This window comes from Anguilla anguilla, chromosome 3 (genome assembly GCF_013347855.1).
Source record: "Anguilla anguilla isolate fAngAng1 chromosome 3, fAngAng1.pri, whole genome shotgun sequence".
NCBI classification, from domain to species: Eukaryota; Metazoa; Chordata; class Actinopteri; order Anguilliformes; family Anguillidae; genus Anguilla; species Anguilla anguilla.
The window spans coordinates 27,805,088-27,831,102 of record NC_049203.1 but is presented as its reverse complement, the minus strand read 5'-3'; the positions used below and the strand labels follow the sequence as shown (position 1 = coordinate 27,831,102).

General features: G+C 40.5%; 1 protein-coding gene across 12 annotated transcripts in view; it reads left to right on the top strand.

Annotated features, from left to right (window-relative positions):
* Positions 1-13,559: 13,559 nt before the first annotated feature.
* The window catches only part of LOC118223890 (Nance-Horan syndrome protein-like), a 122,167-nt gene continuing 109,711 nt past the window's right edge, over positions 13,560-26,015 (top strand). For all 12 annotated transcript variants that reach the window (XM_035410926.1, XM_035410925.1, XM_035410924.1 and 9 more), the window contains exon 1: positions 13,560-14,059. In XM_035410926.1, the coding sequence (XP_035266817.1) occupies positions 13,780-14,059 (280 nt within the window). In that variant the 5' untranslated portion in view covers positions 13,560-13,779. The remainder of the gene's footprint in view (positions 14,060-26,015) is intronic.

The window sequence follows — 26,015 nt, the reverse complement described above, 5'->3', positions numbered from 1 at the left end:
ACTTGAAAATTAGGCAAAAGAGAGTTTCTTGAGTCAAAACAGTTACATTACATTTATTTGGCAGACACTTTTATCCAAAGCGACATACAAAAGTGCATTTCATGGTCATGGACAACTACAAAACACAGGTTCAATAAGATACAATACTTATTTTGTACAGCTATTTCTAGCCAAGACTTCTAACAAATCACTGCACAACAGATCACATTTACACTGTATGCTCCCTAATTGAGCAACGTTACCCAACACACACAAAAAATGTTTTAATGGGCTTAGAAATGCATTCTATTTGGCATCAAGGATAATTCTACCAAGTTATTGAAAGTGGTCCAGGGGGTCTCTGCATAAATGCGGCATAAAAATTGTCAACAAAAGAATACATTTCTTCTCAGGAGGATGGGGTGACATATGGTTGCAACTTAAGCCGAACTCTACTCAATATCTATATTAATGAATTCACAAACATAATATGAACATATGCAGTGCCTGGTCCTATTCAATGCAACTCAAAGATCAGGTGGCTGTTGTATGCAGATGAGCTTGTTCTGCTGTCCCCCACTGAACAGGGTATACAGCAAAGGCTATATCTGCTAAAACAGTTGTGCCAGCCCTGGGCCCTGGCAGTAAACCCAAATATACAGTAACTATAATTATGACAAAAACACATACAAATCTCTTTGAAGCTATAATTTAACCAATTGTTCAATTGCAGTGATGTGTGGGGTCCAGTCATCAGTCAGGACTTCAGCAAATGGGACATCTGATTGAAACATCCAACTGAAACCCTGCATGCAGAATTCTTAAACATATCTTAAAGGTACATGAAACACTACAGACAGTGCATGCAGGGCAGACTTAGGCCAATACACCCTCAAAAAGGATGTGATAATATCCACCACACTTTTTGTGTTACTACTTTTGTGTGACTTTCAACACATTTTGTGTCAAAATCAACTCGTTATCCTTAACTATACTTGGAGGTGTGTTAAAATGAGGCTGTGTTTTTTAACATTATGTTTTGAGAGTGTACCCGTCATGTATCAAAATACAAAAAAGGGCAATGAAATTTTAGAAGCAATTAGTAGTGACCCCCGTTCACATGACTACAAAGCCCTACAATAGTTGATCAAAGAAAACAGCTGGTCCTGAGCCTTTATTCTCTATGCATAAACATATACTAACAACTCACTGACTCAGGATTAGAACTAAAACCTAATTAGAATCAACACAATAACAACACAACTGAATCAAAATGATCAGACTATCTGAACACCATCACTGACATAAAACTGAGAACTGTCTTAATGAGGTAGATTCAGTGAGCACCATTTTGCCATAGAGACTGGTAGGCAGAAAAAATCATTGCTGCCAGAGGAAAGAAGATTGTCAGCAATGTAAAGACAATAAAATTGAAGCATTTCCATTCATCTATCATGTGGTCTTCTTTCCTAAGCTATTCTGTAATTGGTGGTAGAATGTCAATTTGCAAAATGCTGACATGCTGACAGCATGCTACCAGGGACCAATGTGTTCTTGCTAGCTGGAAATACCTAAAAGTAAAATGCAAATGTACACAAGACCAGCAGTATGGTTAGCCCATTTGCAAATGTTATGCAGAGAACTGCTCAGAAATATGAGCGAATGTGCCGAATTTGAACAAATTCACAATAAATTTGCAGATAAGCCATCCTAGCCACACTCTGAACAATGAACAACGCCCCAAATCCTTACAAACCCCTCCAGGTTGCATGTCAACTTATAATAAGCATGTTCTACTCTTAGTCGAGCAGCCAGCCATCAGCATCATCACTGTCGAGAGAGAGAGAGAGAGAGAGAGAGAGAGAGAGAAAGAGAGGGAGAGAGGGAGAGAGGGAGGGAGGGAGGGTGTAGACAGAACACTGCATGTTACAATGACCTGGTTTTGGAAGAGGAGTTCAGGGCATCCTTGATATTAATGGCCAAGCTCTGAGGAGCATGGCAACCTTGCTGATTACTGCAGTTATGTCACTCTTTGAGTTGCGATGCCTCTTCTTCTGGCTGAAGAGAGGAGTCCACTCTCCAAACCCTCCATGAACATAAGAGATGTCACTTGTCCAACAGGCCTGGTGGGAAATTTCAGTGGATTCAAAATGTTGAGCCTTAGAGCATTTTAGTATATGGATGTTTTACTTTCTTATTTAACTTTTGCAGCTTGGCACCTAACCAAAATGCTGGACATGCATGTGTTTATTGTTCTTCACATTGTTTGCATCCCCATAAAACTGCAAGAACACTGCAGCTTTGTTGGCTGTATTATTGCTTTTACAGACATTAATAAAGCTTGTGCTGCAAGACTTATTTGTGGCAACCATAATTTACACCTTATGGGGAATCCCAGTCCCATGGAACATCTGCATAATGACCTGAAGATTTAATAAATGTGTGCCAGGGCAGGAAAGAGATTAGAATGAGCTTTTGGTTCTTAGTTCAAATGCGTTAGTTTTGCCCAAATTTAATCTAGGAGACAAGATGCATCATATTTCTGAGCAGTTCTCTGCATAACATTTGCAAATGGGATAACCATACTGCTGGTCTTGTGTACATTTGCATTTTACTTTTAGGTATTTCCAGCTAGCAAGAACACATTGGTCCCTGGTAGCATGCTGTCAGCATGTCAGCATTTTGCAAATTGACATTCTACCACCAATTACAGAATAGCTTAGGAAAGAAGACCACATGATAGATGAATTATCCTGCAGCTTGTGGACTTCTACACATTGTTTCAGTGTTTTTAATAAACAGTGGACATGACGTCATTGTTCCTAGAAAACTTTCAGTGGGTTGAATGTTTTGTTTACAGGTTAGCTAGCTAACTGATACAGATGTCCTGTGTGACCCTGTGAAGAATTTTCAGGCAGTGTTATACATAAAAATATCTATTTAATCAACATTGGGGCCATGCTTAACATATCCACAGCTTCTTTGCATTAGCTGGCTTGACAAAACCTTACTACTACAATTGGGGTTAACCGGTGCCATGGATAACCATGATACCAACACAGGCTTTGTTAATGAAGCACTGTACACATTTTGCTAAATGTGGTGGCTTCTGGTACCAATATTTGCTTATATTTATTCAGTGTTTTAATGGGATTGTGTATGGTAATTAGGTTTTTAAAATGTATTTTAAAATTCCCATATTAGGGCCTTTAAAATGCATGTGAAGTACATCTAACTTTTTTTAAGTGGTTTGTTGCAGTCCTACTCTGACGTCTCACTTTCTCCCATCACGCTCAGCTCAGTTCTTGAAGCACATAATGGCCTTTGCAAATGTTCAAGCAAGACCATGAAAGCATAAATAATGCAACCAATATAGACCGGTAATTTCAATTGGGGGCCAACTTCATCATCATTATTTTGTGGGACTCTATAAGTACTCTTGTCACCTGAGAAGGTAGGCCTTTAATCTCTCGTGTCACATTAACATCTGACCATATAGATCAGCTAAGTATTAATTAAATTAGGTTATCTACTGCTTCCAAACAGGCCACTCTACATGACTGTGAAAAAGTATTTCCCCCTGCCTGATTTCTTTATTGTTGCATATTTGTCACACATAAAAGTTTCATATTATTTCAAACACACATTGGACCACCTTTAGCAGCAATAACTGCAACCAAAGACTTCCTATAATTTAATATTAGTCTTTCTATCACTGTGGAAGAATTTTAGCCCACTCTTCTGTATTTAAGGTCCTGCCACAGCATCTCATACGGGTTCAGGTCAGGACTTTGAATAGGTCACTCCAGAACTCTCATTTTGTTTCTTTTCAGCCATTTCAATGTGGGCTTTTGTGTGTTGGATCATTGTCTTGTTGCATAACCAAATTATGCTTCAGCTCTTGGACAGATGACTGGACATTCTCCTTAAGACTTTTCTGGTACATGGCAAAATTCCTGGTTTCTTCAGTAATGGCCGAGCATCTAGGTCCCAAGGCACCAAAGCATCCCCACACCATCACACTACTACCACCATGTTTGACTGTTAGTTAGGGTCATCCCAAAAGGTTTGGGTACCATCCAGGTGCTTCTTTTTTCTGCAAATGTGACACAAGCAATGATGTTTCTCTTGGTTAGCTGTGGTTCTCGCCTTGCTACACTCCCATAAATCGCATTTTTACTCAGTCTCTTTCTTATTGTGGAGTCATGAACACCTACCTTTGCTGAGGCTAGAGAGGCCTCCAGTTCTTTGGATGTTCTTCGGCAATCTTTTGTGACTTCCTGGATGAGTTCTTGCTGTGCCCTTGAAGAAATTTTGGTAGGCTGGCCACTCCTGGAAACCACTGTCCCAAGTGTTCTTCATTTAGAGATAATGGCTCTTGTTGTGGTTTGTTGGAGTCCCAGGCTGCATCCGAATAGTCAAAAAAATTACGTCCTATGTCTTTTCCTAACCACTTTTCCTTGACCTCGATGGAAAACGTCATGAGGTTAAGGAAATATGTGAAGGAGAATTCATAAGGACTTAGGATAAGATAACCACGGTGCTAAGAGAATCCAACTGCACTTACACTAGGCTACGTAATTATGTGACGGCAGATGTTATTGACGTGCGTCTGCCGTGGTAAAACTACAATGTTCTGAAGATGGGCTACTAAAAGCGCATCTTAGATACTTCGCCCAGTGCATTCTTACCGTGTTGTTTCATGCAGGCTATATAAACGTGGACAACCTGGTGAAAAATATTACTTCATTACCAAGGTTGAAATTGAAATAAAGAAGGAATATAGGCTACCGGTCACAAAAATGAAACATAATGGTTGTCACGTGGAGAATGGTTGCTCACACTTACCCTCCTGTCCACTCATATTTATCGACATGAATCCCAATTAGTATGATTGTATGAAAAGAATTCATTAAATTTAATGCAAGATAGGCATAACATGTTAGGCCTACAAATTTACTACTGTACATATCATCATTCAAGTTTCAAACATGTTGAATTGAAAACATAATCTGGCTAAAAACGTCTCATCCCTTTTTCTTGAAACACAGTGTTATGGTTAATATGCTGATTGTGATCTGAATATAAGCCTATGCATATAATAGCTTAAGAACCACCACACAACTCAGGCATGTTGATCGTTTGTTTTTGTGAACGGCCGAATGGTGCGTCACTTTAAATGTTGCTGTCACAAGGAATTGTGGGATGGCATTATCTCCTTTCCTTTCGTAAAGGACAGTCCAGTGTGCCCTATGCTAAAGGAGATAAGATAGGAAGCATTGAAGCACCTTTCCTTAGCATTTAGAGAATTCGACCAGTTCTTATCATGGCTGCCACTTAGATACTTCCGGGTCATTTCACTCAGTTAGGAACCTTCCTAAGCAAAAAATACTATTCGCACGCAGCCCCAGAGCCTTAGAAATGGCTTTGTAACCTTTTCCAGATTGATATACTTACACAGCATTTTTTCATATCTCATCTCTGATGGAAAGGTTCAATATAAGTGTGGTTTAAATTTAACAGTGTTGGTTGCAGTCAAGCCTGGCTGTGTTCAATCAGTTTAATCTAATTATCCATTAAATGTGGTTAATTGGTTGATTGAGTTACTAAGGGGGCAATTACTTTTTCACATGGGCAATATGGGTATTTGATAACTTAAATATGTAGTGAGGTTTAACTGTTCAACATCCAATCAGACTTCTGGTACGTCAGTAGAGCCCAAATTATAGAAATAACACATACGCAACAACGGTTTATAAATAAAGGATATACATTTATTGGTTATGATAATGTATTTGTAAATGGGCTATTTGAAAACAATAAATTGTATAATATAATGATTTATATTATGCGATTCTAATAAGAGGAAATTATAATTTTGCGATGGCTGAACATAAGAGGTTGACTGTACTACCATTTAACAAAGTGTTATTGGTTAGTGACATGCTACTCTGTTACGTGGTTAATTTATTATATCAGTCTCATAAAATAAAGTTATAACAACATAAAACTACAAGGTCAAGGAATTTGCTATTCCCGACCAACATAAGCACAACAAACAGCAGTAAAATAACCTAATCAGGTATTTCATATTTTACGCTATACTATAGCTTGATGTCAGTATTGAATAAAATGCGTTTCGGTGTTAAATAAAATGCGTTTCAATACTTAACGGTGATAATAAGAGAGGCCAGTCTGGGTCCGTGGCAGGTGTGCAGAGACTTGGGAACTTCTGTGAAGTCGGTGTCGCGAGGTGCGAGTTTGGAAGCACAGCAGAAGTCCGACAGCGTACTTAAGGAGATGCGCGTCTGGTCGTTTAGGCCAGAAATTCTCAAACTCGGTTCTGGGGGACCCCTGTGTTTGTTGGTTTTCATTCCAACCTCAACAGCAATCCCAGAATTTTACCAAGCTGTTACGTTTTCTTAATTAGGTGCTCTTCATGTTTTAGAGCTGGGGTTCCAGAAAGGCCCAGTGTGGGTCCACTACTAATCAATCACTAGAGTCATTGCTAAGCACCTTGATTAGTAGAATCAGGATCAGGTGTGTGCACCCACAACTGGCCCTTTCTGTTGAAGACTGGGGACCCCAGCTCTAAAACATGAAAAGCACCTAATTAAGAAAAATGAACAGCTTGTTAAAATTCTGGGATTGCTGTTGAGGTTGGAATGAAAACCAGCATACACAGGGGTCCCCCAGGACCGAGTTTGAGAACCACTGGTTTAGGCAATGCATTACCTCAGAGAAAAGTTAAGTTTTTTGATGAATTCTATGCTCAAAAGTCACTGATGCGACGGAACCCCACGTGTGAGCTCTGTAATGTGATTGGTTTATTATTTTGGCCTCACAAACATTTGATTGGCTTGTGGAATTGGAGCAGTCAATCGAACTTGGATAGATAGACCTTTGATAACTGCATTAATGTTTAAGCTTGTTAAATCGGGCTCCCCATTCCACCAAAAAGGGGGTGTTCCTTGCCTCAAGCTGATGCTTAATTGAACAAGCAGGGAGTTTATTGCAGGGTTACATCATTTTTTTAAAATGATGTATTTTGTGTTTTGTGATTACTCCCTTTGTCTAATATTACATTTTGTCAAAAGATTGGGAAAGCACCCGTTATGACAAATCTGGACAAATAAAGAAAATCAGGAAGGGGGCCAGTACTTATTCATGGCACTGTATGTGATTACTTCTATGTGCTCAACTCAGCAATTTGAACCAGAACTCCTTTTTCTGAGTGGTTGAGCAAGTAAACTGGCGAGCGGAATGAAAATGTCGGGGGCTGCTGGGTGGCTCATTGGGAGGGTCCTGTCGTCAGGGATCCACGTCTCATGTCTCTCTAGCATCTCCCACTGGTTGAACGGTCACCCATGGCTAACTTGTTAAAGCTCATTCACTGGTTGCACAGAGATTAGAACTGTATATGATTGGGGTGAAAACTTGGAAAAAGCATGACACTTTTGAAAGTATCCCACTTCATTAGCTTTACTCATTGTTAGTAAAATCTTTTGTAGGGAAGATCTGACTGTGCAGATGACTGTTCTTGAATAGGACTCATGGCCTCTGGCAGTGGGGAAGCCTAATCCCATGCACTGACAAAAGTGAGTAAATATTGGCACAACCTGATGACTTCATCACATGCTGTTCTGTTTTCCTTATGGGGGGTACACACACAGTTAGAACATCATCCTCAGAAGCAACCAAATTAGCCACTGTCTGCTCCTTTAGAAGTAACATGAGAATACGGACACTGTCCTGTGCTATGGGCAAACACGGTTTTTGCATTTCTTGGCCTGTATATTCTCAGCAGCATGTTTGTGTCAGAGGGCTGTGTGGCGTGACTGGATGCCCAAAGTAGGTGACATTTGGAGGATGCAGCTCAAGACAACTGCATTAGCATCTTACATGTGCATTGTTCTCTTTCGCCACCAAAAAATAGAAAAGGACCGTGTCAGGAAAACATTAAACAAGCAAATGCAATGCCAGGTGACAGTAGGAAGCAGATATCAATCAGAGATCTATCATATTTTCTATTAATTAACAAGTATTTACAAACAGCACTTCGCTATAATGGCATCTAAAAAAGGAAGTATAAAAATGCATGAATTTCTTTCACACTGTTGCAGGTGTGATTTTGTAGGTGCGATGGATGCGATGTTTGATTAAAGACAGTGGTGTGGTGATTGGCTCATTAGACAGACACATTCCAGGGCTTTGTTCAGGAGGATGTCTGGGTCTGGGAGAATGTACCACTCAGTTAAACTGTAGTGATATCTCCCCTCTCACCCCAGCTAACTGTGCCTTGAGAGGGTCCAGCCAAATTCTCCAACTCCTGGGGCCCTGGATCATTGTGGCCACGAGTACAGAATCAATATTATTTTATTCCAGCAGAGATGCACGCCCCCCTCTATTATGACCATGAACAGCAGAAAAAATAATGGAGAAAAGGCTGTGCAGCCGGTAAAATCATGAGTACTGCATTATGGTCTCTATATGGGCCTGTAAATATACTACAGCAGTGTTACATGGTGACAGTAGCAAAAATACACAGCCCTGCTTTTTCATGTGCGGTTGTTTCTCTTTAACAAAATGAATCAAGATCGAAGAACTACTTCATATAATGTGCTATCAAATGTCCCCAACATGAAATGGTGCTTCATGTTTAATAATCACATCTTTTAATAATGACTGCTATTCTCTAATCCCCCAACTCCGGTTCATGAGCAGGAGAATTTATTGAAGAATAGTTGTGGATCACATGGTCAGGCACGCGCATACTTCTCTGCCAGCTTTTCGTAAGCAAGCACCAATATCTCGGGTTCATTCTCAGTTCAGCTTATTTCTGCCAGACTAAGCTATTTCACTAAAGATAATCTTCAAGGATACAAATATCAAGACGAAAAATTCTCCTGGGTATAAATTTCCTGCACAGCTATTTGTTAGCATGCTTATTTGAATTTATGTGCATCTGATTATTATAATGACTGATTCTATTGTAATATTACCCCCCCCCCCCCCCCCCCCCCCCCAACTATGAATACCTAAAGTAGACTAATGCAGTGAGTGCTGTTTAAGTGCATGAAACACCCAAACATTTACGTTTTTACTTTGGGTGATTCTTTCTTGCCTGTATTTCATTCATACCAAGTGTCTCCCATCCTGAAGAATGTGCAAATATAGCATCTACATATAACATGTGTGTGTCTGTGTGTACATATGTGTGTGCGCTAGTGTGTGTGTGTGTGTGTGTTTGTGTGTGTGTGTGTATGCATTGAAGGTCTTGGAAGGTAAGAGTAGAGTTCCCTCTAGAGGCTCTGTCCAACCTCCATCCAGAGTGTGCATTGCACTCACATGCCTCTTCACACTCATGCTTCACAATAACTGTGGATGAACATCTCATTACTACAACTGTCACTTTCGTGGGCCAATGGCATGCATAGTGTGGCACTATGGATTTATTACTACCTTTGGTTTCAACCTGGTTGGTCTTTGCATTCATTTTTTTAAATGCTTTATACTGTTTTGTGTACATTTACAATGCAATTTAATTTCACTCCTCCAAGAATTGGTTTTCAGAATCGATGAACCTCAAGACAAAGATGGTCTTGATAGTGGAAAGCACATATCCTGTATATCTCATTAAGGTTGATCAGTGTAAGTATGGATTCTCCCATTGCTCTTGATTTCTCACTGCTGATCGAGTTAAGCATGACAAGTCCTAGGTTTTGTGCTTTTCGAGCTGTGTGCTTTACAGAAACCCTAAAGAGATCTATCTAAAAAGAAATCCAAAAAAATGACAAAAGAAGATGTTCTATATTTTTAGACTCCCTCAATTGCTTCCTTTGGCTACAGACATGCATTTTAACCACGGACAGGAGAATCGTGTCATTTGTCTGGTCTGAGATCAGGAGCAGCTGGTTACCTTGGTGAAGGAAGACAGGACAGGATTCAAGCAGGCAAGACACATCCATTCAAGGCCCTCTTCCTGGCACAGTACAGGCCCAGACCTGTTTTATCCCCATGTCTACCCCTGCAGTAATCACCAGCCAACTGTCTGAGTCTAATTACCATTCACTCACCCAGGCACTCATCTCTGAGCTCTAATTCTATAGATAACAAGGTAGCCTTGCGTATTTATAAAATTAGACGGTTTAGTAAGGGGAGTCCTGATTGAAATATAAATACCCCCTGAACAGTGTGTGGTTTGGTTTCTTGATGACAGCTGCACAGGGTGGGCGACAGTGTGTCTCAGATATGGCACATTTAAACATGGAAGGTTTTTGTTCACTCTAGGAAGTAAACAAAATTATAACAGGATGGTGGAATTTGGCATGTAACCATCTTTTAGAAAACGATCTGTGGAGTCAGGATTCTTGCAATTAAAAAGTGCCCTAGTACTATATTTTAGCAATGTTGAATTTTGTCTCAGCCTGTCCATTTGAGAATATGGCAAACACTATTCTCCACTGTTCTCATTGTAAACCCCAAAACCCCATAACACATGGAAACTCAGCTTGAGGCAGCTGTGTATTCACCTATTCTTTGGCCCTCGTCACACAATTTGCAATTCCTGGGAATAAAACCATCTACTATGTTGTCAAAAGATAGTCAGGTCAGAAATTCTAATTGAAGTTGGTATATTCTCCACTAGATGGCGCTCTTGAATCTCAAACAACTGAATAAAAACAATATAATGCTCACAGCAAAATCATGTATATTTCTGAAAATGTAAACTATGCAACTACATGTAATTTCTCCATGGTCTATATGTGTAAGCAACCAAGCTGGTTCACATTCAGTAGATGTTGCATTGGCATCATAAATGAATGTATTTATGATAATTATTTACATTACAGGCATTTAGCAGACGCTCTTATCCAGAGCGACTTACATTGCATCCATTTATACAGCTGGATATATACAGGTTAAATACCTTGCTCAAAGGTAGTGTCCTACTCAGGAATCAAACCTATGACCTTTCAGTTACAAGCCCACTTCCTTACCCACTACGCTACACTGCCGCGCTTCACTATTTTTTTCATAACAATTACCAAATTCAATATTTACGTACTGAAACTTTTTCACAAGGTGTTTTACATTGGCTGCCTTTGATATAAGCATATATTTGATATTGTATATGAAAATAGCATTTTTGTATGTGTTCACCATACATTTTCAAAGCAATGGGTTTTGGAAGTTACCAGTTCCCCTTCCAAAACATACAAACCAGTGTCATGTGATATTGGGCCATCCAAAAGGAATGTATCTCTTTCATTGTCTTCCCACTTATCCCAATAACAAATAATGAACAGGGGATTGAGATACAGGAGCAACTTCTCACCTTACATTTAATCCCTTTCAACTTCAAACTCTACTGGCTGTGTAACGAGCACATGCTGAATACAGAGCTGTGGCATTTTTTGTGGACTGCACCTCAGAAAGGTTTCGATTGATTTTTCACTTTACTCCTAATTTCTGGTTTGACAATTTGCCACTTTGCAGAATTCTACATTTGTAAGCAATATCTTATTGTCCGTGTATGGTTTTTAGGGGAGCATTCCACAACAAAACTGTTATGTTCTCTCATACTTAAAACAAGCACAAATAGACACTGGTTTCCTCATTTTTGCTCGCCTCATAGAGAAATGTTAATTTTCATCACACAAATTGAGATTCTGAGGCAAGGCATTGTATAATTAGTAATCCGGAAAAGTTTTCAATCCTGTATATTGCATTTGAGGCAGTTTACAGTTTTAAAAAAATATATATGTAAACAAAAAATAATGAAATAACAAGTGATCGCTTGTTCCCTAAACAGCACTGTTGGCTTGTAAGTATATTTGATTATACAGTATTATGAGGCGATAATGTTCATAAGCTTCCTATACTTATATAGAGGGCTGGATTGATAGGGATACTGAGGGACAAAGGCAATTTATTGGTGAAGTTATATCTTAGTGATGAGTTCTGAGATCAGAAATATTCCCATTGCTTCTGCAGCATAATTAGCTACAGTATGTTTGGCTCTCTTCCTCACATGGCTTATACTGTAAATAAAGCCATATTGCCTGAGAGTCAGTTTGAATCAAACATGCCAATTATGTTTTTTTTTTTTGGAAATGGTTGATGGCTGAATTGAATCTTTTTTACATAATGTGCTCATACACTAAATATAATTTCTGAATTTTGATAGACGATAGATTAACGTTATGAGTAAATCCAAGTTAACTGTGGTGCAATAGAGTGAGATGAATGAATGAATGTCTGAACCAATAAACCAACAAACTAATGAATAAATGAATGTATGAAGTCATGCTCAGTACTGGAAGTGGAGTGGATCAGGAATTAGGGCGACCAGATTGGGGGTGGGGGGTGGGGGGTGCAGTAACAGCCCAAGCAAAACCTATAAAAATGTATAAGTCCCGATAAGGTGTTGGGGTCCATTCTGACCTACTTTGCGCAGTGGTCTTGCTGATGCAACAGGGGTAAACAAAATTCTTTGCCCAAATGAGCAGTATGACCAGCCCCAGTCCAGTCCACACACAAACCACCGAATGACACGATCACCTGACCTTTCATTAACCCCTCTTGGTTGAAAGCTTCACTATGCAACTGTTGCAGTTCTGATGCAGACACTGGTAAAACCGCAGGAAGAGCTTTAGACTACCCTGTCACCCCTGCCAATTCTTCCCCCGTCAGCTGGGATTTAGCGGACCCCTCATTCAGCGGATGTGAACGCAGATGCACACCGGCGCTCTGTTAGCCAGCGAAGGCATGCTTACGCAGAAGCATGTTCAGTATGAAATCAGAAATCAGTGTTTTCGACCCTCTTGGCCTCAGAAATTCTATAAGGTGCAATTAACACTCAGGAATTTTCTTTCATTCAAAACAGGTGGCAAAGTTAAAGGCTCGGAGGTAGATTACAAAAGGTTTGTTTTTTTGGGGGGGGGGGGGGGGGTTCTTCTGCAAAATGGTCAATTACCCCGTTCTCTTTCAGCATTCTTAAGACATAGGCCCAATATCTGTGAGATGAAAGTTGAGGTGTGCACAGCCTACCTTTAAGGCTATACAGAGTCTATTAATTCACTTTTTCACACATCCCCGTGTTATTTCAGTTATTGAGCTATTTTTATTTTCAAAGAAGACCATTTGGCAACATAAATAACCACTGAGTGAATTTTATGGACAAATAGGAAATATTTACGATATGAGACGATTATCAACACACGGTTTTAAATAGCCGTAAAACCAGTTCGATTTCCTTTTCAGCGCTGACTGATCGTGTTTAGACAGAATCATTTAAACACCGGGTGCTACATCAACTCTCGTTAGCAATGACTTGGGTGCTTGTGTATATGCCTATTAAGCGTAAAATATTTGTCAGTGTTTTCCAGATATTTCTGTAAGCATATTGCTCTGCAACTTGTTTTTGACAACCACACGAACAATGCGTTTTTACTGACTCCATGCGGTTACTTGGGAGAATCGCTGCCATTCCAGATCCCAGGATGTGCGTTTGGAGTTTCTCTCCGGGTTTTGCAGAAATCTTTTTCAAACGCACCTCTCTTAGAAGCATCGAAAAAATAGCAACGATGGGCAACTGATGATCAGAGGACCAGCGAAGATCCAGCTCCGAAGGAAGGCTGCGCTACTCTCTATATGTGTGTGATCTTAACCGTAAGAGAGGGAAAGGATGGAGAATTTTAAGCTGTTTTGGGGAAATTTGGATTGAGGGGGACAAGAACCTATGCGATTGTGCTCTTGGATCTGACTATTTTTGGGGGACCTATTTTGACTTGCAAAATGCCATTCGCCAAAAGGATCGTCGAACCTCAGTTACTGTGCAGGCACGCGATTCCGAATGATGAGGGCTTGCTTTTTGAGGATCTGTGTTCAATCAACAATGTGGCTCTTTCTCGGACCTTGCGGCAGCTCTCCGACCTGGCCAAGCACGCCTGCTCGCTGTTTCAGGAGCTGGAGAACGAGATAATCTCCACGAACCAGCGGGTTTGGGTTCTGCAGAACAAAATAGGCAGAATTCAGCAGACCGCCAGCGGACTAGATCCTAAACAGGAGGCAGTGCGTGAGTACCTGATTTACAGAATAGCCTACGTCAGTCTGTTCAGTGATGTTCATTAAACCTACAAGTACAACCATTATCATACAGTAGGTAGGGTTCTGGAATTTGAAAAACATTCAATCACCCAGAATGGTCTTGCGGTGAATGGTTGTTGCTGTACATGGGGGCCACACGTCTGAATGTATCTCCTCCACCACCGTGCCCTCGCGTATACGGGTTGATGAAATTACAAGTCAGCAAATCAATTCCGGTTGTAGGCTACAGCAGGCTACCCTACTGACTCTTGATGTAAAAATCAAGTCATGGTATTTGGTTGTGTACTAGAGTAGCCTAATGTGAAAGCTTTTGATATTTTGGATGGAGGGGTGTATCCTGCGTGTGCAGCGGTGAAGGCGCCGGCATCTTCATCAGCATCTCTGAGCTTATCGATGTGGGGAGAACAGCTATCGGTGCAGGTGAAGAACGCTGTTCGCAGATTCGAATTCATGGCAATATTTGTCATTGGCTGACCGTTTCTTCTCTGCGATGGTGCAACCCACTTCACCGAAACCACATATTATTATTATTATTATTATTATTATTATTATTATTGGAATTTACGTTCTTTTCAATTAATTAATACTTTTTTAAAAACAAAGATTAAATGTGGTCTCTCAAAACGAGGCTGATAACTACGGTGATGCAAATCTCAGTCATTCATAGTTTGATGAAAAGATGGATATGAGACACATTTATAAAGGCCAGGGCTGAGATATATCCCCATGCTACCCAGCTGAACGAGTGATCTTAGTGTATGCCTCCCTTCCGACATATAACCCGAAAAAACTGTCTGACAGAGCACATCATGACATTGTCGAAAGAAATGTAATAGACAGGCTGCACACTGTTTTAATTGCTATCTTTCAATCGGCATGATATGTAAACAAGTATGCTATCCTTTGCCTGCGACGCCTGTCATTGCTATGCCGATGAACCGAACCCCGCTTGAAAACAGGCTAGAAACTGTGAACACGTTAGGGTAGCCTGATATGATCAGTGTAATAAACGGGCAGAAGGACAGGTTAAAACTGAAATGCTGTGCCTAAGAAATAATGGGTATGTATTTATGGTATCCAATGGAAATGTATGAAATTTAGCAAGATTTAAATACAAATGTGAATGACCACATTTTGACTGGGTATGACTACACTGCTTAACATCACAGTACAGAAAATATACTTCCCATACTCACAGCTATAAGACTGATTCAGATATATCGTTGTGAAATGGAAACGCCACACGTGCTAGTGAGTAAGAAAACTGACACCATTTTTAAAAGGGATTTCAGATACCTCTCTCTCTCTCTCTCTCTCTCTTTCTCTCTCTCTCTGACATTCAGTAATGTTGTGGTAATATTAGTCCTGGTTTTCTTACACTAAAAACAGATGTCCTGATACAGATGTGCTTCATCAATTTGCATTTGTAGAAATCAGAAGCTGTGCAGATGTTGGTATAATGTTAGACACAGACTCGCTGCAGTCTGGGCTGAATTGCATGGGAATATAAGGCTGCAGTCTGTGCCTGAACCAGTGAGGGTGGATTTGCATTTTTGTGTTTTATTTAACTGAGATGAGATTCATATTTTACTATAATCATTTTGGTGAAATGTAATTGTACGTGGCAAGTAATTATATTTAACTTCTAAAATTCAATTCCACATACAGTAACTCTTCAGTTGCATGTGAACTAAATCAATAAACTGCCTTGACTGAAAATGTTAAGCCAGGTTGGCAGCCTAATGCCTAATGCATGTTGAGATGTGCCCTTGAAAATCTATATGGCATAATTTCCTTCATTTAGGATTCTTCCAATTAGGAAGCCCATCAGTAGATGTATGCCTAGCTGGTGTTCCTTATTGGCTGTTTGTCTGCCTGAAGTGACTTACTGACAGTGTGTCTACATTAGATTTTCCTAGTCGCTGTTTGTCATCCCTTTTTTCCCCTGAAGGCTTTCTCTAAGTGAAGTTCCTCATTGGCTGTGTGTCTCTCTCATGCTCCTCATTGGCTCTGTCTACTTCAGGTCTCTTATTGGCTGTATGTCTCCCTGAGGTTTCTTGTTGACTGTGTATTCCTTGCATTCTGCCTCTCCAAGGACACAGAGGGGAAGTGGTGCTGAAATAGTCTGTTTTCTGTGTCAGGTTATCCTAGCAGTGTGCTCCACACAGCCACAGGCCTGAGAATGGCAGTGACACAAATGCATCTGATATGGTCAGTGCTGGGGGTGAACACACAAGCAGGTAGGACAGTTTTGAGGGTGCTAATGGCTGGAAAGTTCAAGTTACAGGCTTAGGAAGGCTGGTTTTCCATAACCATAGTTTGTCATGGAGCAGCAGCAATCACCAACCATGTCATTGTCAAATGGGATTTGCTGTTTCCTGTCCTTCTCAGAAATGGTCTTGATGATTTCCCCTGGTTTCACAGTATGCAGATGGAGTCTCATTTGCTGTCTGTCTTGATGGTTATAGAGGCCCAACCTACCTTCCTGTTTTGGTCAAGGTTATGCTTCCTTAGAGGCTAGACAGGTATGGATTTTCCCTACAGTTGAGATTGTGCTATGCTTTTAGGGAAGGCAAATCCTCAAGACAGAATTCTTCACGGATCAGCTGAACCCTTAACGGCCCAGTTTGTTCTCACCTTTAAGTGCTTTGGTCTGAAAATGCTCATAGTGAACACTGCCAAATGTGATGCTGGTCGAATCTAACCCAGACTATATCCAAACACAATTCAGATCTGATTTGGACAAATCAAATTCTTGTTCAGTTTGCTGTGTTCAGACCACCATTAAATGTGACACATCCAGAATATCAAACAAACAAATACATTACTTATTTCCCTGAATATTTTTGCCCCAAATACAACATTATTATTACAATGCCATACAATACGTCTTGAAGAAATAATTTGTATACATGTTGTGAAATATATCACTGTATTTAATGACTATGTTCTTGGAAGCGTCTTGTGTACCCTGTAAACAAAACCACTTGAAAAGATTATTAAAAATTCCCGGTTAACTTGTGGTTCAAATTCTGCAGCTGTTGAGAACCCTGACAGTCAGAAGTTTCCACAAAAGATCCCTCATCTGATAATTGTCCTCAATTGTTTTTTTGAATGAGTGTTTTCTAAAGTGTATCTAGACAATAGCACACTAATCTGAATGAGAAGTAGTGTAAATGTAACTTTGGTGACCCCCTGTAGTGATTGGGGGTAGAGGGATGGGGGTCTTTTTTTTACAAGGGGATAGCAAATCATCCTGAAGATGACCATCACTGATAGAGAGAGCAGAGCTATTGGTGTCCTGCTGTGGAATGGTGACTCTGCAGGGTTAGGAGTGGTTCAGCCTTTCAATGGCAGAAGACATTAAGATGTCAGGGATGACTTGTCCATATGAAATGGAATATACTGCAATGAACAATATATTTGTGGGTTTATAAATATAAAATTATGAATTTGTTTTATAGCAGTGCATTTTAAAAATACAAATATTTCAATGTTGGAAAGTAAAGAAATAATTTGTATATATATATTGTGAAGTGTTGCAGTATCTTTTCTGATCTTGATAACACATTTATGTTCAATTCAATTTCATTTGTTTAGCACTTTTTACAGAGAACTGTCACAAAGACACTTTACAGAGTAGCAAGGCAAGAGACAGAGCCAAAAGAGCAAACAGTGCAAACACCAGACCCGAACCCCCAAATAGCTTATGTTCATATAGCCTATTTCTTTTATTCCTTTTCTGTAAAGGCACATGCATGCCTTGTGCATAATGTGTACATACTAATAGCATTAATTCCCTCACAAAATTAGCATTTCATGGATTTGTTCTCATGCATAAGGTTTTATTGCTCAGGTCCTCCAAATAAATCACTGTGTGATGTGTCTCAGATGTTAGGAGTATACATGCACTGAAACAGTAATGGGTTTTGTAAAATCAATTGATTCAGATTAAAATACCTTTCCATCCAGGCGTTGTACCTCCTGATATTTACGGTTATAAAACAGTTACAGGTCCAACAGATTTACTACCGGTTTATTCCCTGCAGAGATGTGTTTATACTCCAAATCTCACTCATGCCAAGCAGGACGCTGACACAATTAGGTCAAATGTTGTACACTCAATTACAAAGTCTCCCGACAGCCTGGCTGTGGTATCTTTGACAGTTTCAGTTTCGCTGTGCTTTTACTATGACAAACCATGTGAGGCTCATCAACAACACACCATTTCTCACTGTGGAGTTTGAATTTTGGGTCGGTTTATACAGTACTTTTTTGTTCCCATTTAAAGAAATGCCGTTATGCACACAGAGTGAGGCGCTGCAGCCTCTCCTGCCCTTGTGATGCCCCGTGTGCGTTTCCTAGTTCCACTGAAATGTTTCTTGGATTAGCTCCAGAGATTTTATTGTTCTTTTTTAAGGTCTCGGCTCTTCCTTAGATTGATGCTATTCTGTGAATGTTGTTTGAAGTGTATCCCAGAATGTGGGGTCTGGGAGTAGCCAAAAAGCAGGTGAAGCAGGGGAGTCTGTGTGTGATGGAATATATGGGTGACTTTTAAATGACTGGAAAGCAGTTAAGTGCATTGGGGCATTTGGATTACCATCACAGAGAGAGTGCAGTGAGCAATCTCAAATCAAGTGGCACCAGGGCCAGGCCCATGCTGGGTCATTGGTTTATAAAAAAAGGTCAAGGCTTAATTCCCTATAGATTTTATGCCTTTTAAATACTTGTGTAAAAATCTGTCTCTTCTTTCCAGCATTTGTGGAAGCTCACAACACAACCAATGATAAACTTTTGCCTAAAACTCCATCAGTTACTCACCACTCTATGAGAGAAAAAAGGCTGCATTTTCGTAGTTTTTTTCTGTTTGGATCCTGCATGTGAAAGGCACGTTATTATATTTTTTGATCAGTATAGATCCATAAGTTTGCCACTAATGTATTTAATTTGGTATACATTTAGCTGAAATTGAATAAATAGAAACATTTCTTAATTTCATTTTGTTGGGTTGAATTTGAATGAAACTCAATAATAAAAAAATAACACTTTGAGCATGCTTCAAACTGATTGGTAACCACATCAAAGTGAGCTGATTGGTTAAAATCAGAGTGCATGTTAGCTTAACTTGCTGATACAATGTGGATTGCCTGAGGTGTTTTGCGAAGCCCTAAAATTTAACGACCATGGCTGCCCCTGAAAGTAAGGCATCCATAGTTACTCCTTAAATGGAAATGAGCATGAGCATGTCCCCCCTAAGCTTCAGAACACACCCTTCCTGGGGGGGGGGGGGGTGCCTGTCAAGGTTCCCAGTCCACTCTGTTTAGACAGGTCTCTTCCTCTGACACACCATTAACTGCAAAACCCAGACCACTGCTTGACCTGTCCCACCCCAAGTCCTTCCCAATGCCAGTGGGACCGGAGCACTTTGTGCCAGTTTATTTTGGTTTGACATGTACCCCTGGTTTTTACTAATCAGTCTGTGGCCCTTCTTCACAAGGAGGCTAGAATTACCCTCATGGGTTATTGCTTAAGTGGAAAACAGCTTTTTGAAGGAACTAATTCTATGCACTTCCTTTGTAGCAATGGAATATGCTGAAAATGTACAAATATAAAGTATATTATCAAGATATTGCAGGACATGAAATATAGGGGCAAATGATAACAAATTCTGGGCTGTAAAATATATTTGTCCTTGTTCAAAAGTCTACATATTTACAGTATAGCAGTATATTCCATTTCCGTGAGGGTACTTCTGGGTGGTGCAAATTAATCCATCATCCTTTTAGGGATGAGAGAGTGTAGCGCTACCCAGAGTTACTATGATTGATTGCTTTAGGTGAAAAAAAAAAACATTTTGAGGAAAGTTATCCCATACCTTTCCCATTCTGACTGCATGTGGCTGCCAGCATACCTGCCCCTGCCAGGACAGACACCCAGGCCATAGGGGACGCAAGAGAAAAAAGCACATTTAGAAATGTATGGAAAGTGAAATATTTACATTCTAGGCATTTAGCAGACACTTTTATTCACAGCAACTGCAACCTCTAGTTCAAGTCTAGTTCACTTACCATTATACTACACTGTCACCTCAACAGGTCCTGAGTGTAACCACCCACCCAATCACCCCCCACCGCTCCTTCCTTCCTCCCCACCTCCACTTTTGACTTGTGGGGGATGGCATTGTTTCCCCTCTGCATGCTCTTTCAACCACAGCTCTTTTCAAGCAAGCAAGGTGTACCGCACGCCCACAGGCAGGCGCAGTGGAGATTAACAGCGCTATAGTATGCTGACCGGTAATGACCGGATACTCCAAATTGTGTTGGGAATTGGATGTACTCAGCCCATGCTGGTTGCCAAGTTTATAAAAAACGAAAAAAGAAAGAATGCTTAGTTATGAAAATGGCATGATGCATCACACAACATCAAATATGCCAGGTACCATGTTTGTCCCTAAAAAAGATTTCTCCTATGTGCGCGTAAAGTTTGTGAAAAGTGAAACATGATTTGTTTTAAGCCTTTCCAGATATTCATTGTGACTACCCAAATTGTGTAACCTCTTGAATCTGTAGCGTGCAAGGGGAACTCATTCGTTTTAAATGGAGTTTCTGTGTGTCTGGCAATAGACGGACGAGGTGTGATATCTGGTAGGGAGACTGACGGTGTTTCAGGGTCATGTCTGAGGCTTGGACTGGGACTGGGTTCCAGCACAGCAGGTGCAGTGTGGCTGTTGCATTATGGACAGTAGGGGGGAAAGAATGTTGGAAATATCTGCCTAGGAGCTTCTTTGCCATTGCTGCGGTGTGCTGCATGTTGAGTATCCCTTACGGAAACGGAATACACAAAACATATATTGCAATTTGAATATATTAAGATATTTTTAAAATAACACCACAATAAACTTCACAATAAAATCAAATATCAAAAGGATTGCCATTTTCAGATATTGAAATATATTTTTGAAATACACATCACACATTTCCCTAAGGTGAGCCGTATGGGGCGACATATCTCAGGAGGTAAGAGCGGTTGTCTGGCAGTTGGAGGGTTGCTGGTTCAATCCCCACTCTGGGCGTGTCGAAGTGTCCCTGAGCAAGACACTGAACCCCTGACTGCTCTGGTGAATGAGAGGCATCAATTGTAAAGCGCTTTGGATAAAAGCGCTATATAAATGCAGTCCATTTACCATCCTTTGTGAAAAATGAGAGAGCTGTATCATAACACTGCATTTTAAATATTATTTTAGCATGTGTTGCTTTGAGTCCTTCTTAAAGGTAGTGATGGGATATTACAGTTTCAGGGAGCTCGTATTAGGTCCCGCTACAATGAGCTGTCCGTCACTGTCTTGTTTGAACCAGTAAAAACACTTTGCTCCCCCACAGGAAAACACAATGATTGGCTCAAATCAGTGCGTCACTGATATAGCAGCCCTGCCCATTTCTGAGCCCATGCAACCTCTGCCTCACATCATTACAATAAACCTGCCCTTCTTCAGCCATCCTGTGGCGTGCAATCTCATGGAAACTCAGCATAAGGAAGTTCTTGAAGTCAGGAGACTTGTTCCCAGGAGAGTGGTCATAAGCATCCTCTGTGTGGAGATTGTGATGAGACCAGAGCTGAGTGACACTAATGGTCTCTGTACTGTATAATCGCAGGAAGGAGCAGAGCGTGGTGGGGCCTTTTTTTTCCCACAGAGATGATCTCACATGTAGAAGTCTGTAGGAATGTGAGTCCCTGCAATTATTTTGGAAACAGGCGCTTACCTTTACTTGGGGGTGGGGTTTCATTTTCAAGAAAGTAGAAATGTGCGGTGTGCTTTACCTGAGGGAGGCGTGCCTGTGATCTTCGACCCCCGTGCATGGACGAGCTGGTCCGCCCGAGGAGATTAGTGCAGCTGCCACTCGTCGTCCTGAAGAACAGTGGGCCCATGGCACATGATAGCCATTACAGGTGTCTAATTAGGAGGGAGGTTTTGATGTATGCATGTTCTCTAGGGCGGCTGGCTTTGCTTCCGCAGCTTTGGTTATGAGGTGGAGAAGTTTTACACATTTGTGCTGAGATTGATGTCATCAATTTTAAAATCAAACCTTTCATACTGCTGTTCTTTCATGACCATAAATCTATAGTTATAAACAGCCCCTCTAAGTTGGATGTTTATTAATGCAGGTTTAGTTATTGCTTTTGCAAATTCTTGGGAATGAAATATGGACCAGTTTTTAAATATGACATTGTCTGTCACTACATTATATTTTGCGGATTGCAGTTTTTTTCACACTGGCAAATTCATATTCTGTTTGTATCTATATCATTTTAGTTACAGTTAGTTTCGTTATTATACCCGGAAGAGAGAAGCATCTTTCTGTAGGAGTAAGAGAATAACCTTTATCCTGTGAAACTGGAATAATGTGTTCTAATATAGTCCTGGCTGGTTTTTAACTTGATGTTGTTTGCTGGCATAAGCTTGGTAAATCCATCTCTCAAATAGAACAATGATTATGTTTTTACTGTGAAATAATGAATAATTTATAGTCAGTCTAATTAATTCAGTGGTACTGTTATTAACCTGTTATTTTGTACGTAACTCAAGATTCTAAATACATAATGTATAAAGTGCGTTTAATTTTGAAATTATAAGTGCCTATCAGAGGGTCATGTGTGCATTTGTTTTCCTGAATTGTGCATATTAAAACAATGTGGAAATGGAATTTAGCCACACTTGTTGTTTTTTCATCATGATATGAATTTTTAACTGCTTGTAAAAAAGAGAATAATGTTTTCAATGAATTCTCCATCTTGAGAGAGACTGAAAATTAATATTATTGTTTGCTTTCCATGTTTTTATGGTCATGTGTTATTTGGGGATTTTTAAAAATATCAATCTTCTCTCTTTGTCTACCCGTCTCTTGTTCTCCGTCCACGTGTTTCTTCATCTCTCTCCTTTTTTCTCTCTCTCTCCTTTCCCTCCCCTCTGTGTCTCTGTTTCTCCTTCACTCTCTCTCACTGGCTCTCCCTCTCTCTCACTAGCTCTCCTTCTCTCTGTTTCTCCCCCCTGTCTCTGAGGATGAACCTGTATTGGATGCTGTTGTGCTTGTGTGAAGTCTGCATAGTAACAGTGGTCAAGGGAGGCACAGCCTAGCCTTTTGCATGGTTCCTCTGTGCTAAATTTCCCCCCGGTCTATAAGCCCCTGGAGTGAAAATGGGTGTCGTGTTCATCTCTCCTCTTTATCAGAGACTTTGAGGCAAGGCGGTGAGGAGGCAGAAGGGTAGCGTTGCTAATCGGATCGTTGTAATGATGCACACGTGGGTACCTATGGAACAGAAATATGAATGCTGTGGACGGTCTGAGTCTGATTGTTTCTCTCCTCCGTGTAGCGCTATGTCTTTCTTTTTCTTGCTCTTTCTCTCTGTTGCAGTCTTCCTCCCTGCAGCGTGCTTATACAGCAGTTAGTAATGAGAACCTCAGAAAGTCTGTGAGCCACACCCTACAGTGCTCCAGGGTGATGAAACACACAATAACCTATGTTGGGGGGGGGGGGGGAGAGATAGTGTGTGTGTGTTCTCATATAGCAGTAGACACATCAGATGAATCCCTGTTGTTTAATCCTGTTTGACTGATGCTAGGTTTTGAGTTGTGACGCTCTCTTAAATGGGAATATTCTTGCTGGCATGAGCACTGGTAATAAAGAGTCTGTGTTTGTCCTGCATGTTTGTTTATTGGCAGGTTGGGTTTGCAAGGCTCTGTGCTCCATCGCACCAGTTTGTGTTTCCAAACTATACAGTATACAGCACAATAATTAGCAGTGTCTGATTTTTAGGGGTCTGAAGCTGGGATATTGTAGTCATTGTAATCTGCACCTTAAACTTTATAATAAATTTTTCTGTAGAGCACTTTTCTAGCCACAGGTTCAAAGTGCTTCGTAAGAGCTCAATCAAATGTAATAACGCAGTACACATAATAAAACTACACATAGAAAAGAGGACATTGAAATAAATAATGTACATTTTGAAAAGCTGAAAATTTAAAAACTACATCAATAAAAATAAAAATAAGGAAATATTCATGCATTTCACAAATACCAGTTGTGATTTGTGTGTTAATTAATTGTTAAAAAGTGGTTAGTTAGAGTCCATCATTCAGGATGGCAAACATCCTTCATGGTAAAACATCACTGTCGTTATTTTACTTTTGTGCAAATATTAACTACGGAGAGCCAATGAACTCAGATGTCTGCATGTGACATTGTGCTAATCCAGCTATTACAGGAGGTGAGATAATGGCATTAAAACAAATACATCATACCAAAATTATCTCCTTTATAGGTTTGCTGGTTTTCTATGATAGTGTTTGATATACAGTATCAACAACTAGAATTACTACATGTACAAAACATTTCTATGCGGCAGTCTGCATTATGTCAGGGGATTTTAAATTCTGTATAAAATGAATGTATACGCCTTTATTTAACTTATTTAACACAGCTTATCTCTGTTGAGATCATTTTATCATGTGCATCTCTATTGTCGTTCAAAGGCTGTTCAGGGTTGCAGCTATGAATTCTTAGGCCTGGGATAAAATATATTAGAAGGGCGTCCCCCAGATTTTTAAAATTTATTTTTGTTTACACCCCATATCCCGGGACCCCTTCGGGCCTGCCAGCCCCCACCACCCCCCACCCCCCCTGCATTTGTGAGAGATGTTTAAGGCTTGTGTCAAGGCATTGTCTGCATGTCTGCCAAAACATGTGCATTTTCTGGGGTCCAATCAGAAGTAAGGCTTAAAGGAATGGTCCAATCAGAGGTGAGGCTTGACGGTGTTCCACAGGGCAGGATCTGTGCATATGGTGCATATGCTGCACACCAGTCCTGAAAAGACCGCCTGATGCAACACACAGAGATTAACCCAATTTTAGAACACATGTTGTTATAATCTGTCACTCTCTCTCTCTGTCTCTCTCTCTCTCTCTCTCTCACACACACACACATGCACAAGCACACACACGCACAACACAAACTTGCACTGGGGTGGGCGGGTATGCATTGATGAAGAGTTGCCCCTAATTATAGAGCCATTTCAGGGACGACCCACTCTCATCCTCACCCCCCAACCCCCCCCCCCCTTAGTCCCCACCTCCATTGCCCAACTTTCAAAACAATACTTACAATGTACAGAACAATGATTTCAGGCAGGGATGATGATCGGGTTTTTGTTTTGGAGTGAGACCTCTGGAGTGCAGGGGTGCCGATTATCCTTCAGAGCTTCTCTCCCGCACTGTAACTGCTTGTGCTATGCCTGAAACAATTGGGAAGGCCACCACACCTTATTTTTATTTGGCTGGTTCCTCTCACTTCCAATTCATGTGGTTTCCAGTGAGCTGTTCAGTCAGGTCAAAAGAAGTCCAGAAAGCCAGTGAAATTACATTTGGAAAACCACAAAATGCCTACACCCCTAGGAGCAGTGAGCCACGCTCTCCACACATGCTTTGGAAATGGGCCCAATGGTTGGAATAATTAGGGAGAGTGGCAAAGGTGGTGTGTGGAATAGCGGGTGGGAATGTGTGTGCTTGTTTGTAAAAGGGATGGGGTGGAAAAGAAAGTTTGGGTTGTCTTGCTGATGAATGGCTAAGCTAAGAAGAGAAGACGTGTGTGAGCCATTTGAGTTCCAGTGGGAACTGCAGGCAACGGAAAGCAAGTGCATTCACATGCAGTTGTATTTCTGCTCAGGGCTGTGGAGAGGCATGTCTGGACCAGTGAACCACAGTGCGGCCACTAATGAATCTGTGTCCCTTGAAGATATGGCTATGACACACCTGGACTTATAATGTACATATAAATGGAATTGTAGTTACATGTGTTCCAAATCCTTTGTGAGAAGCCTTTAGAGTCCCATTGCAGGCTTTTAAGCAAGTTAGAAATTGTGCATTTTTGTA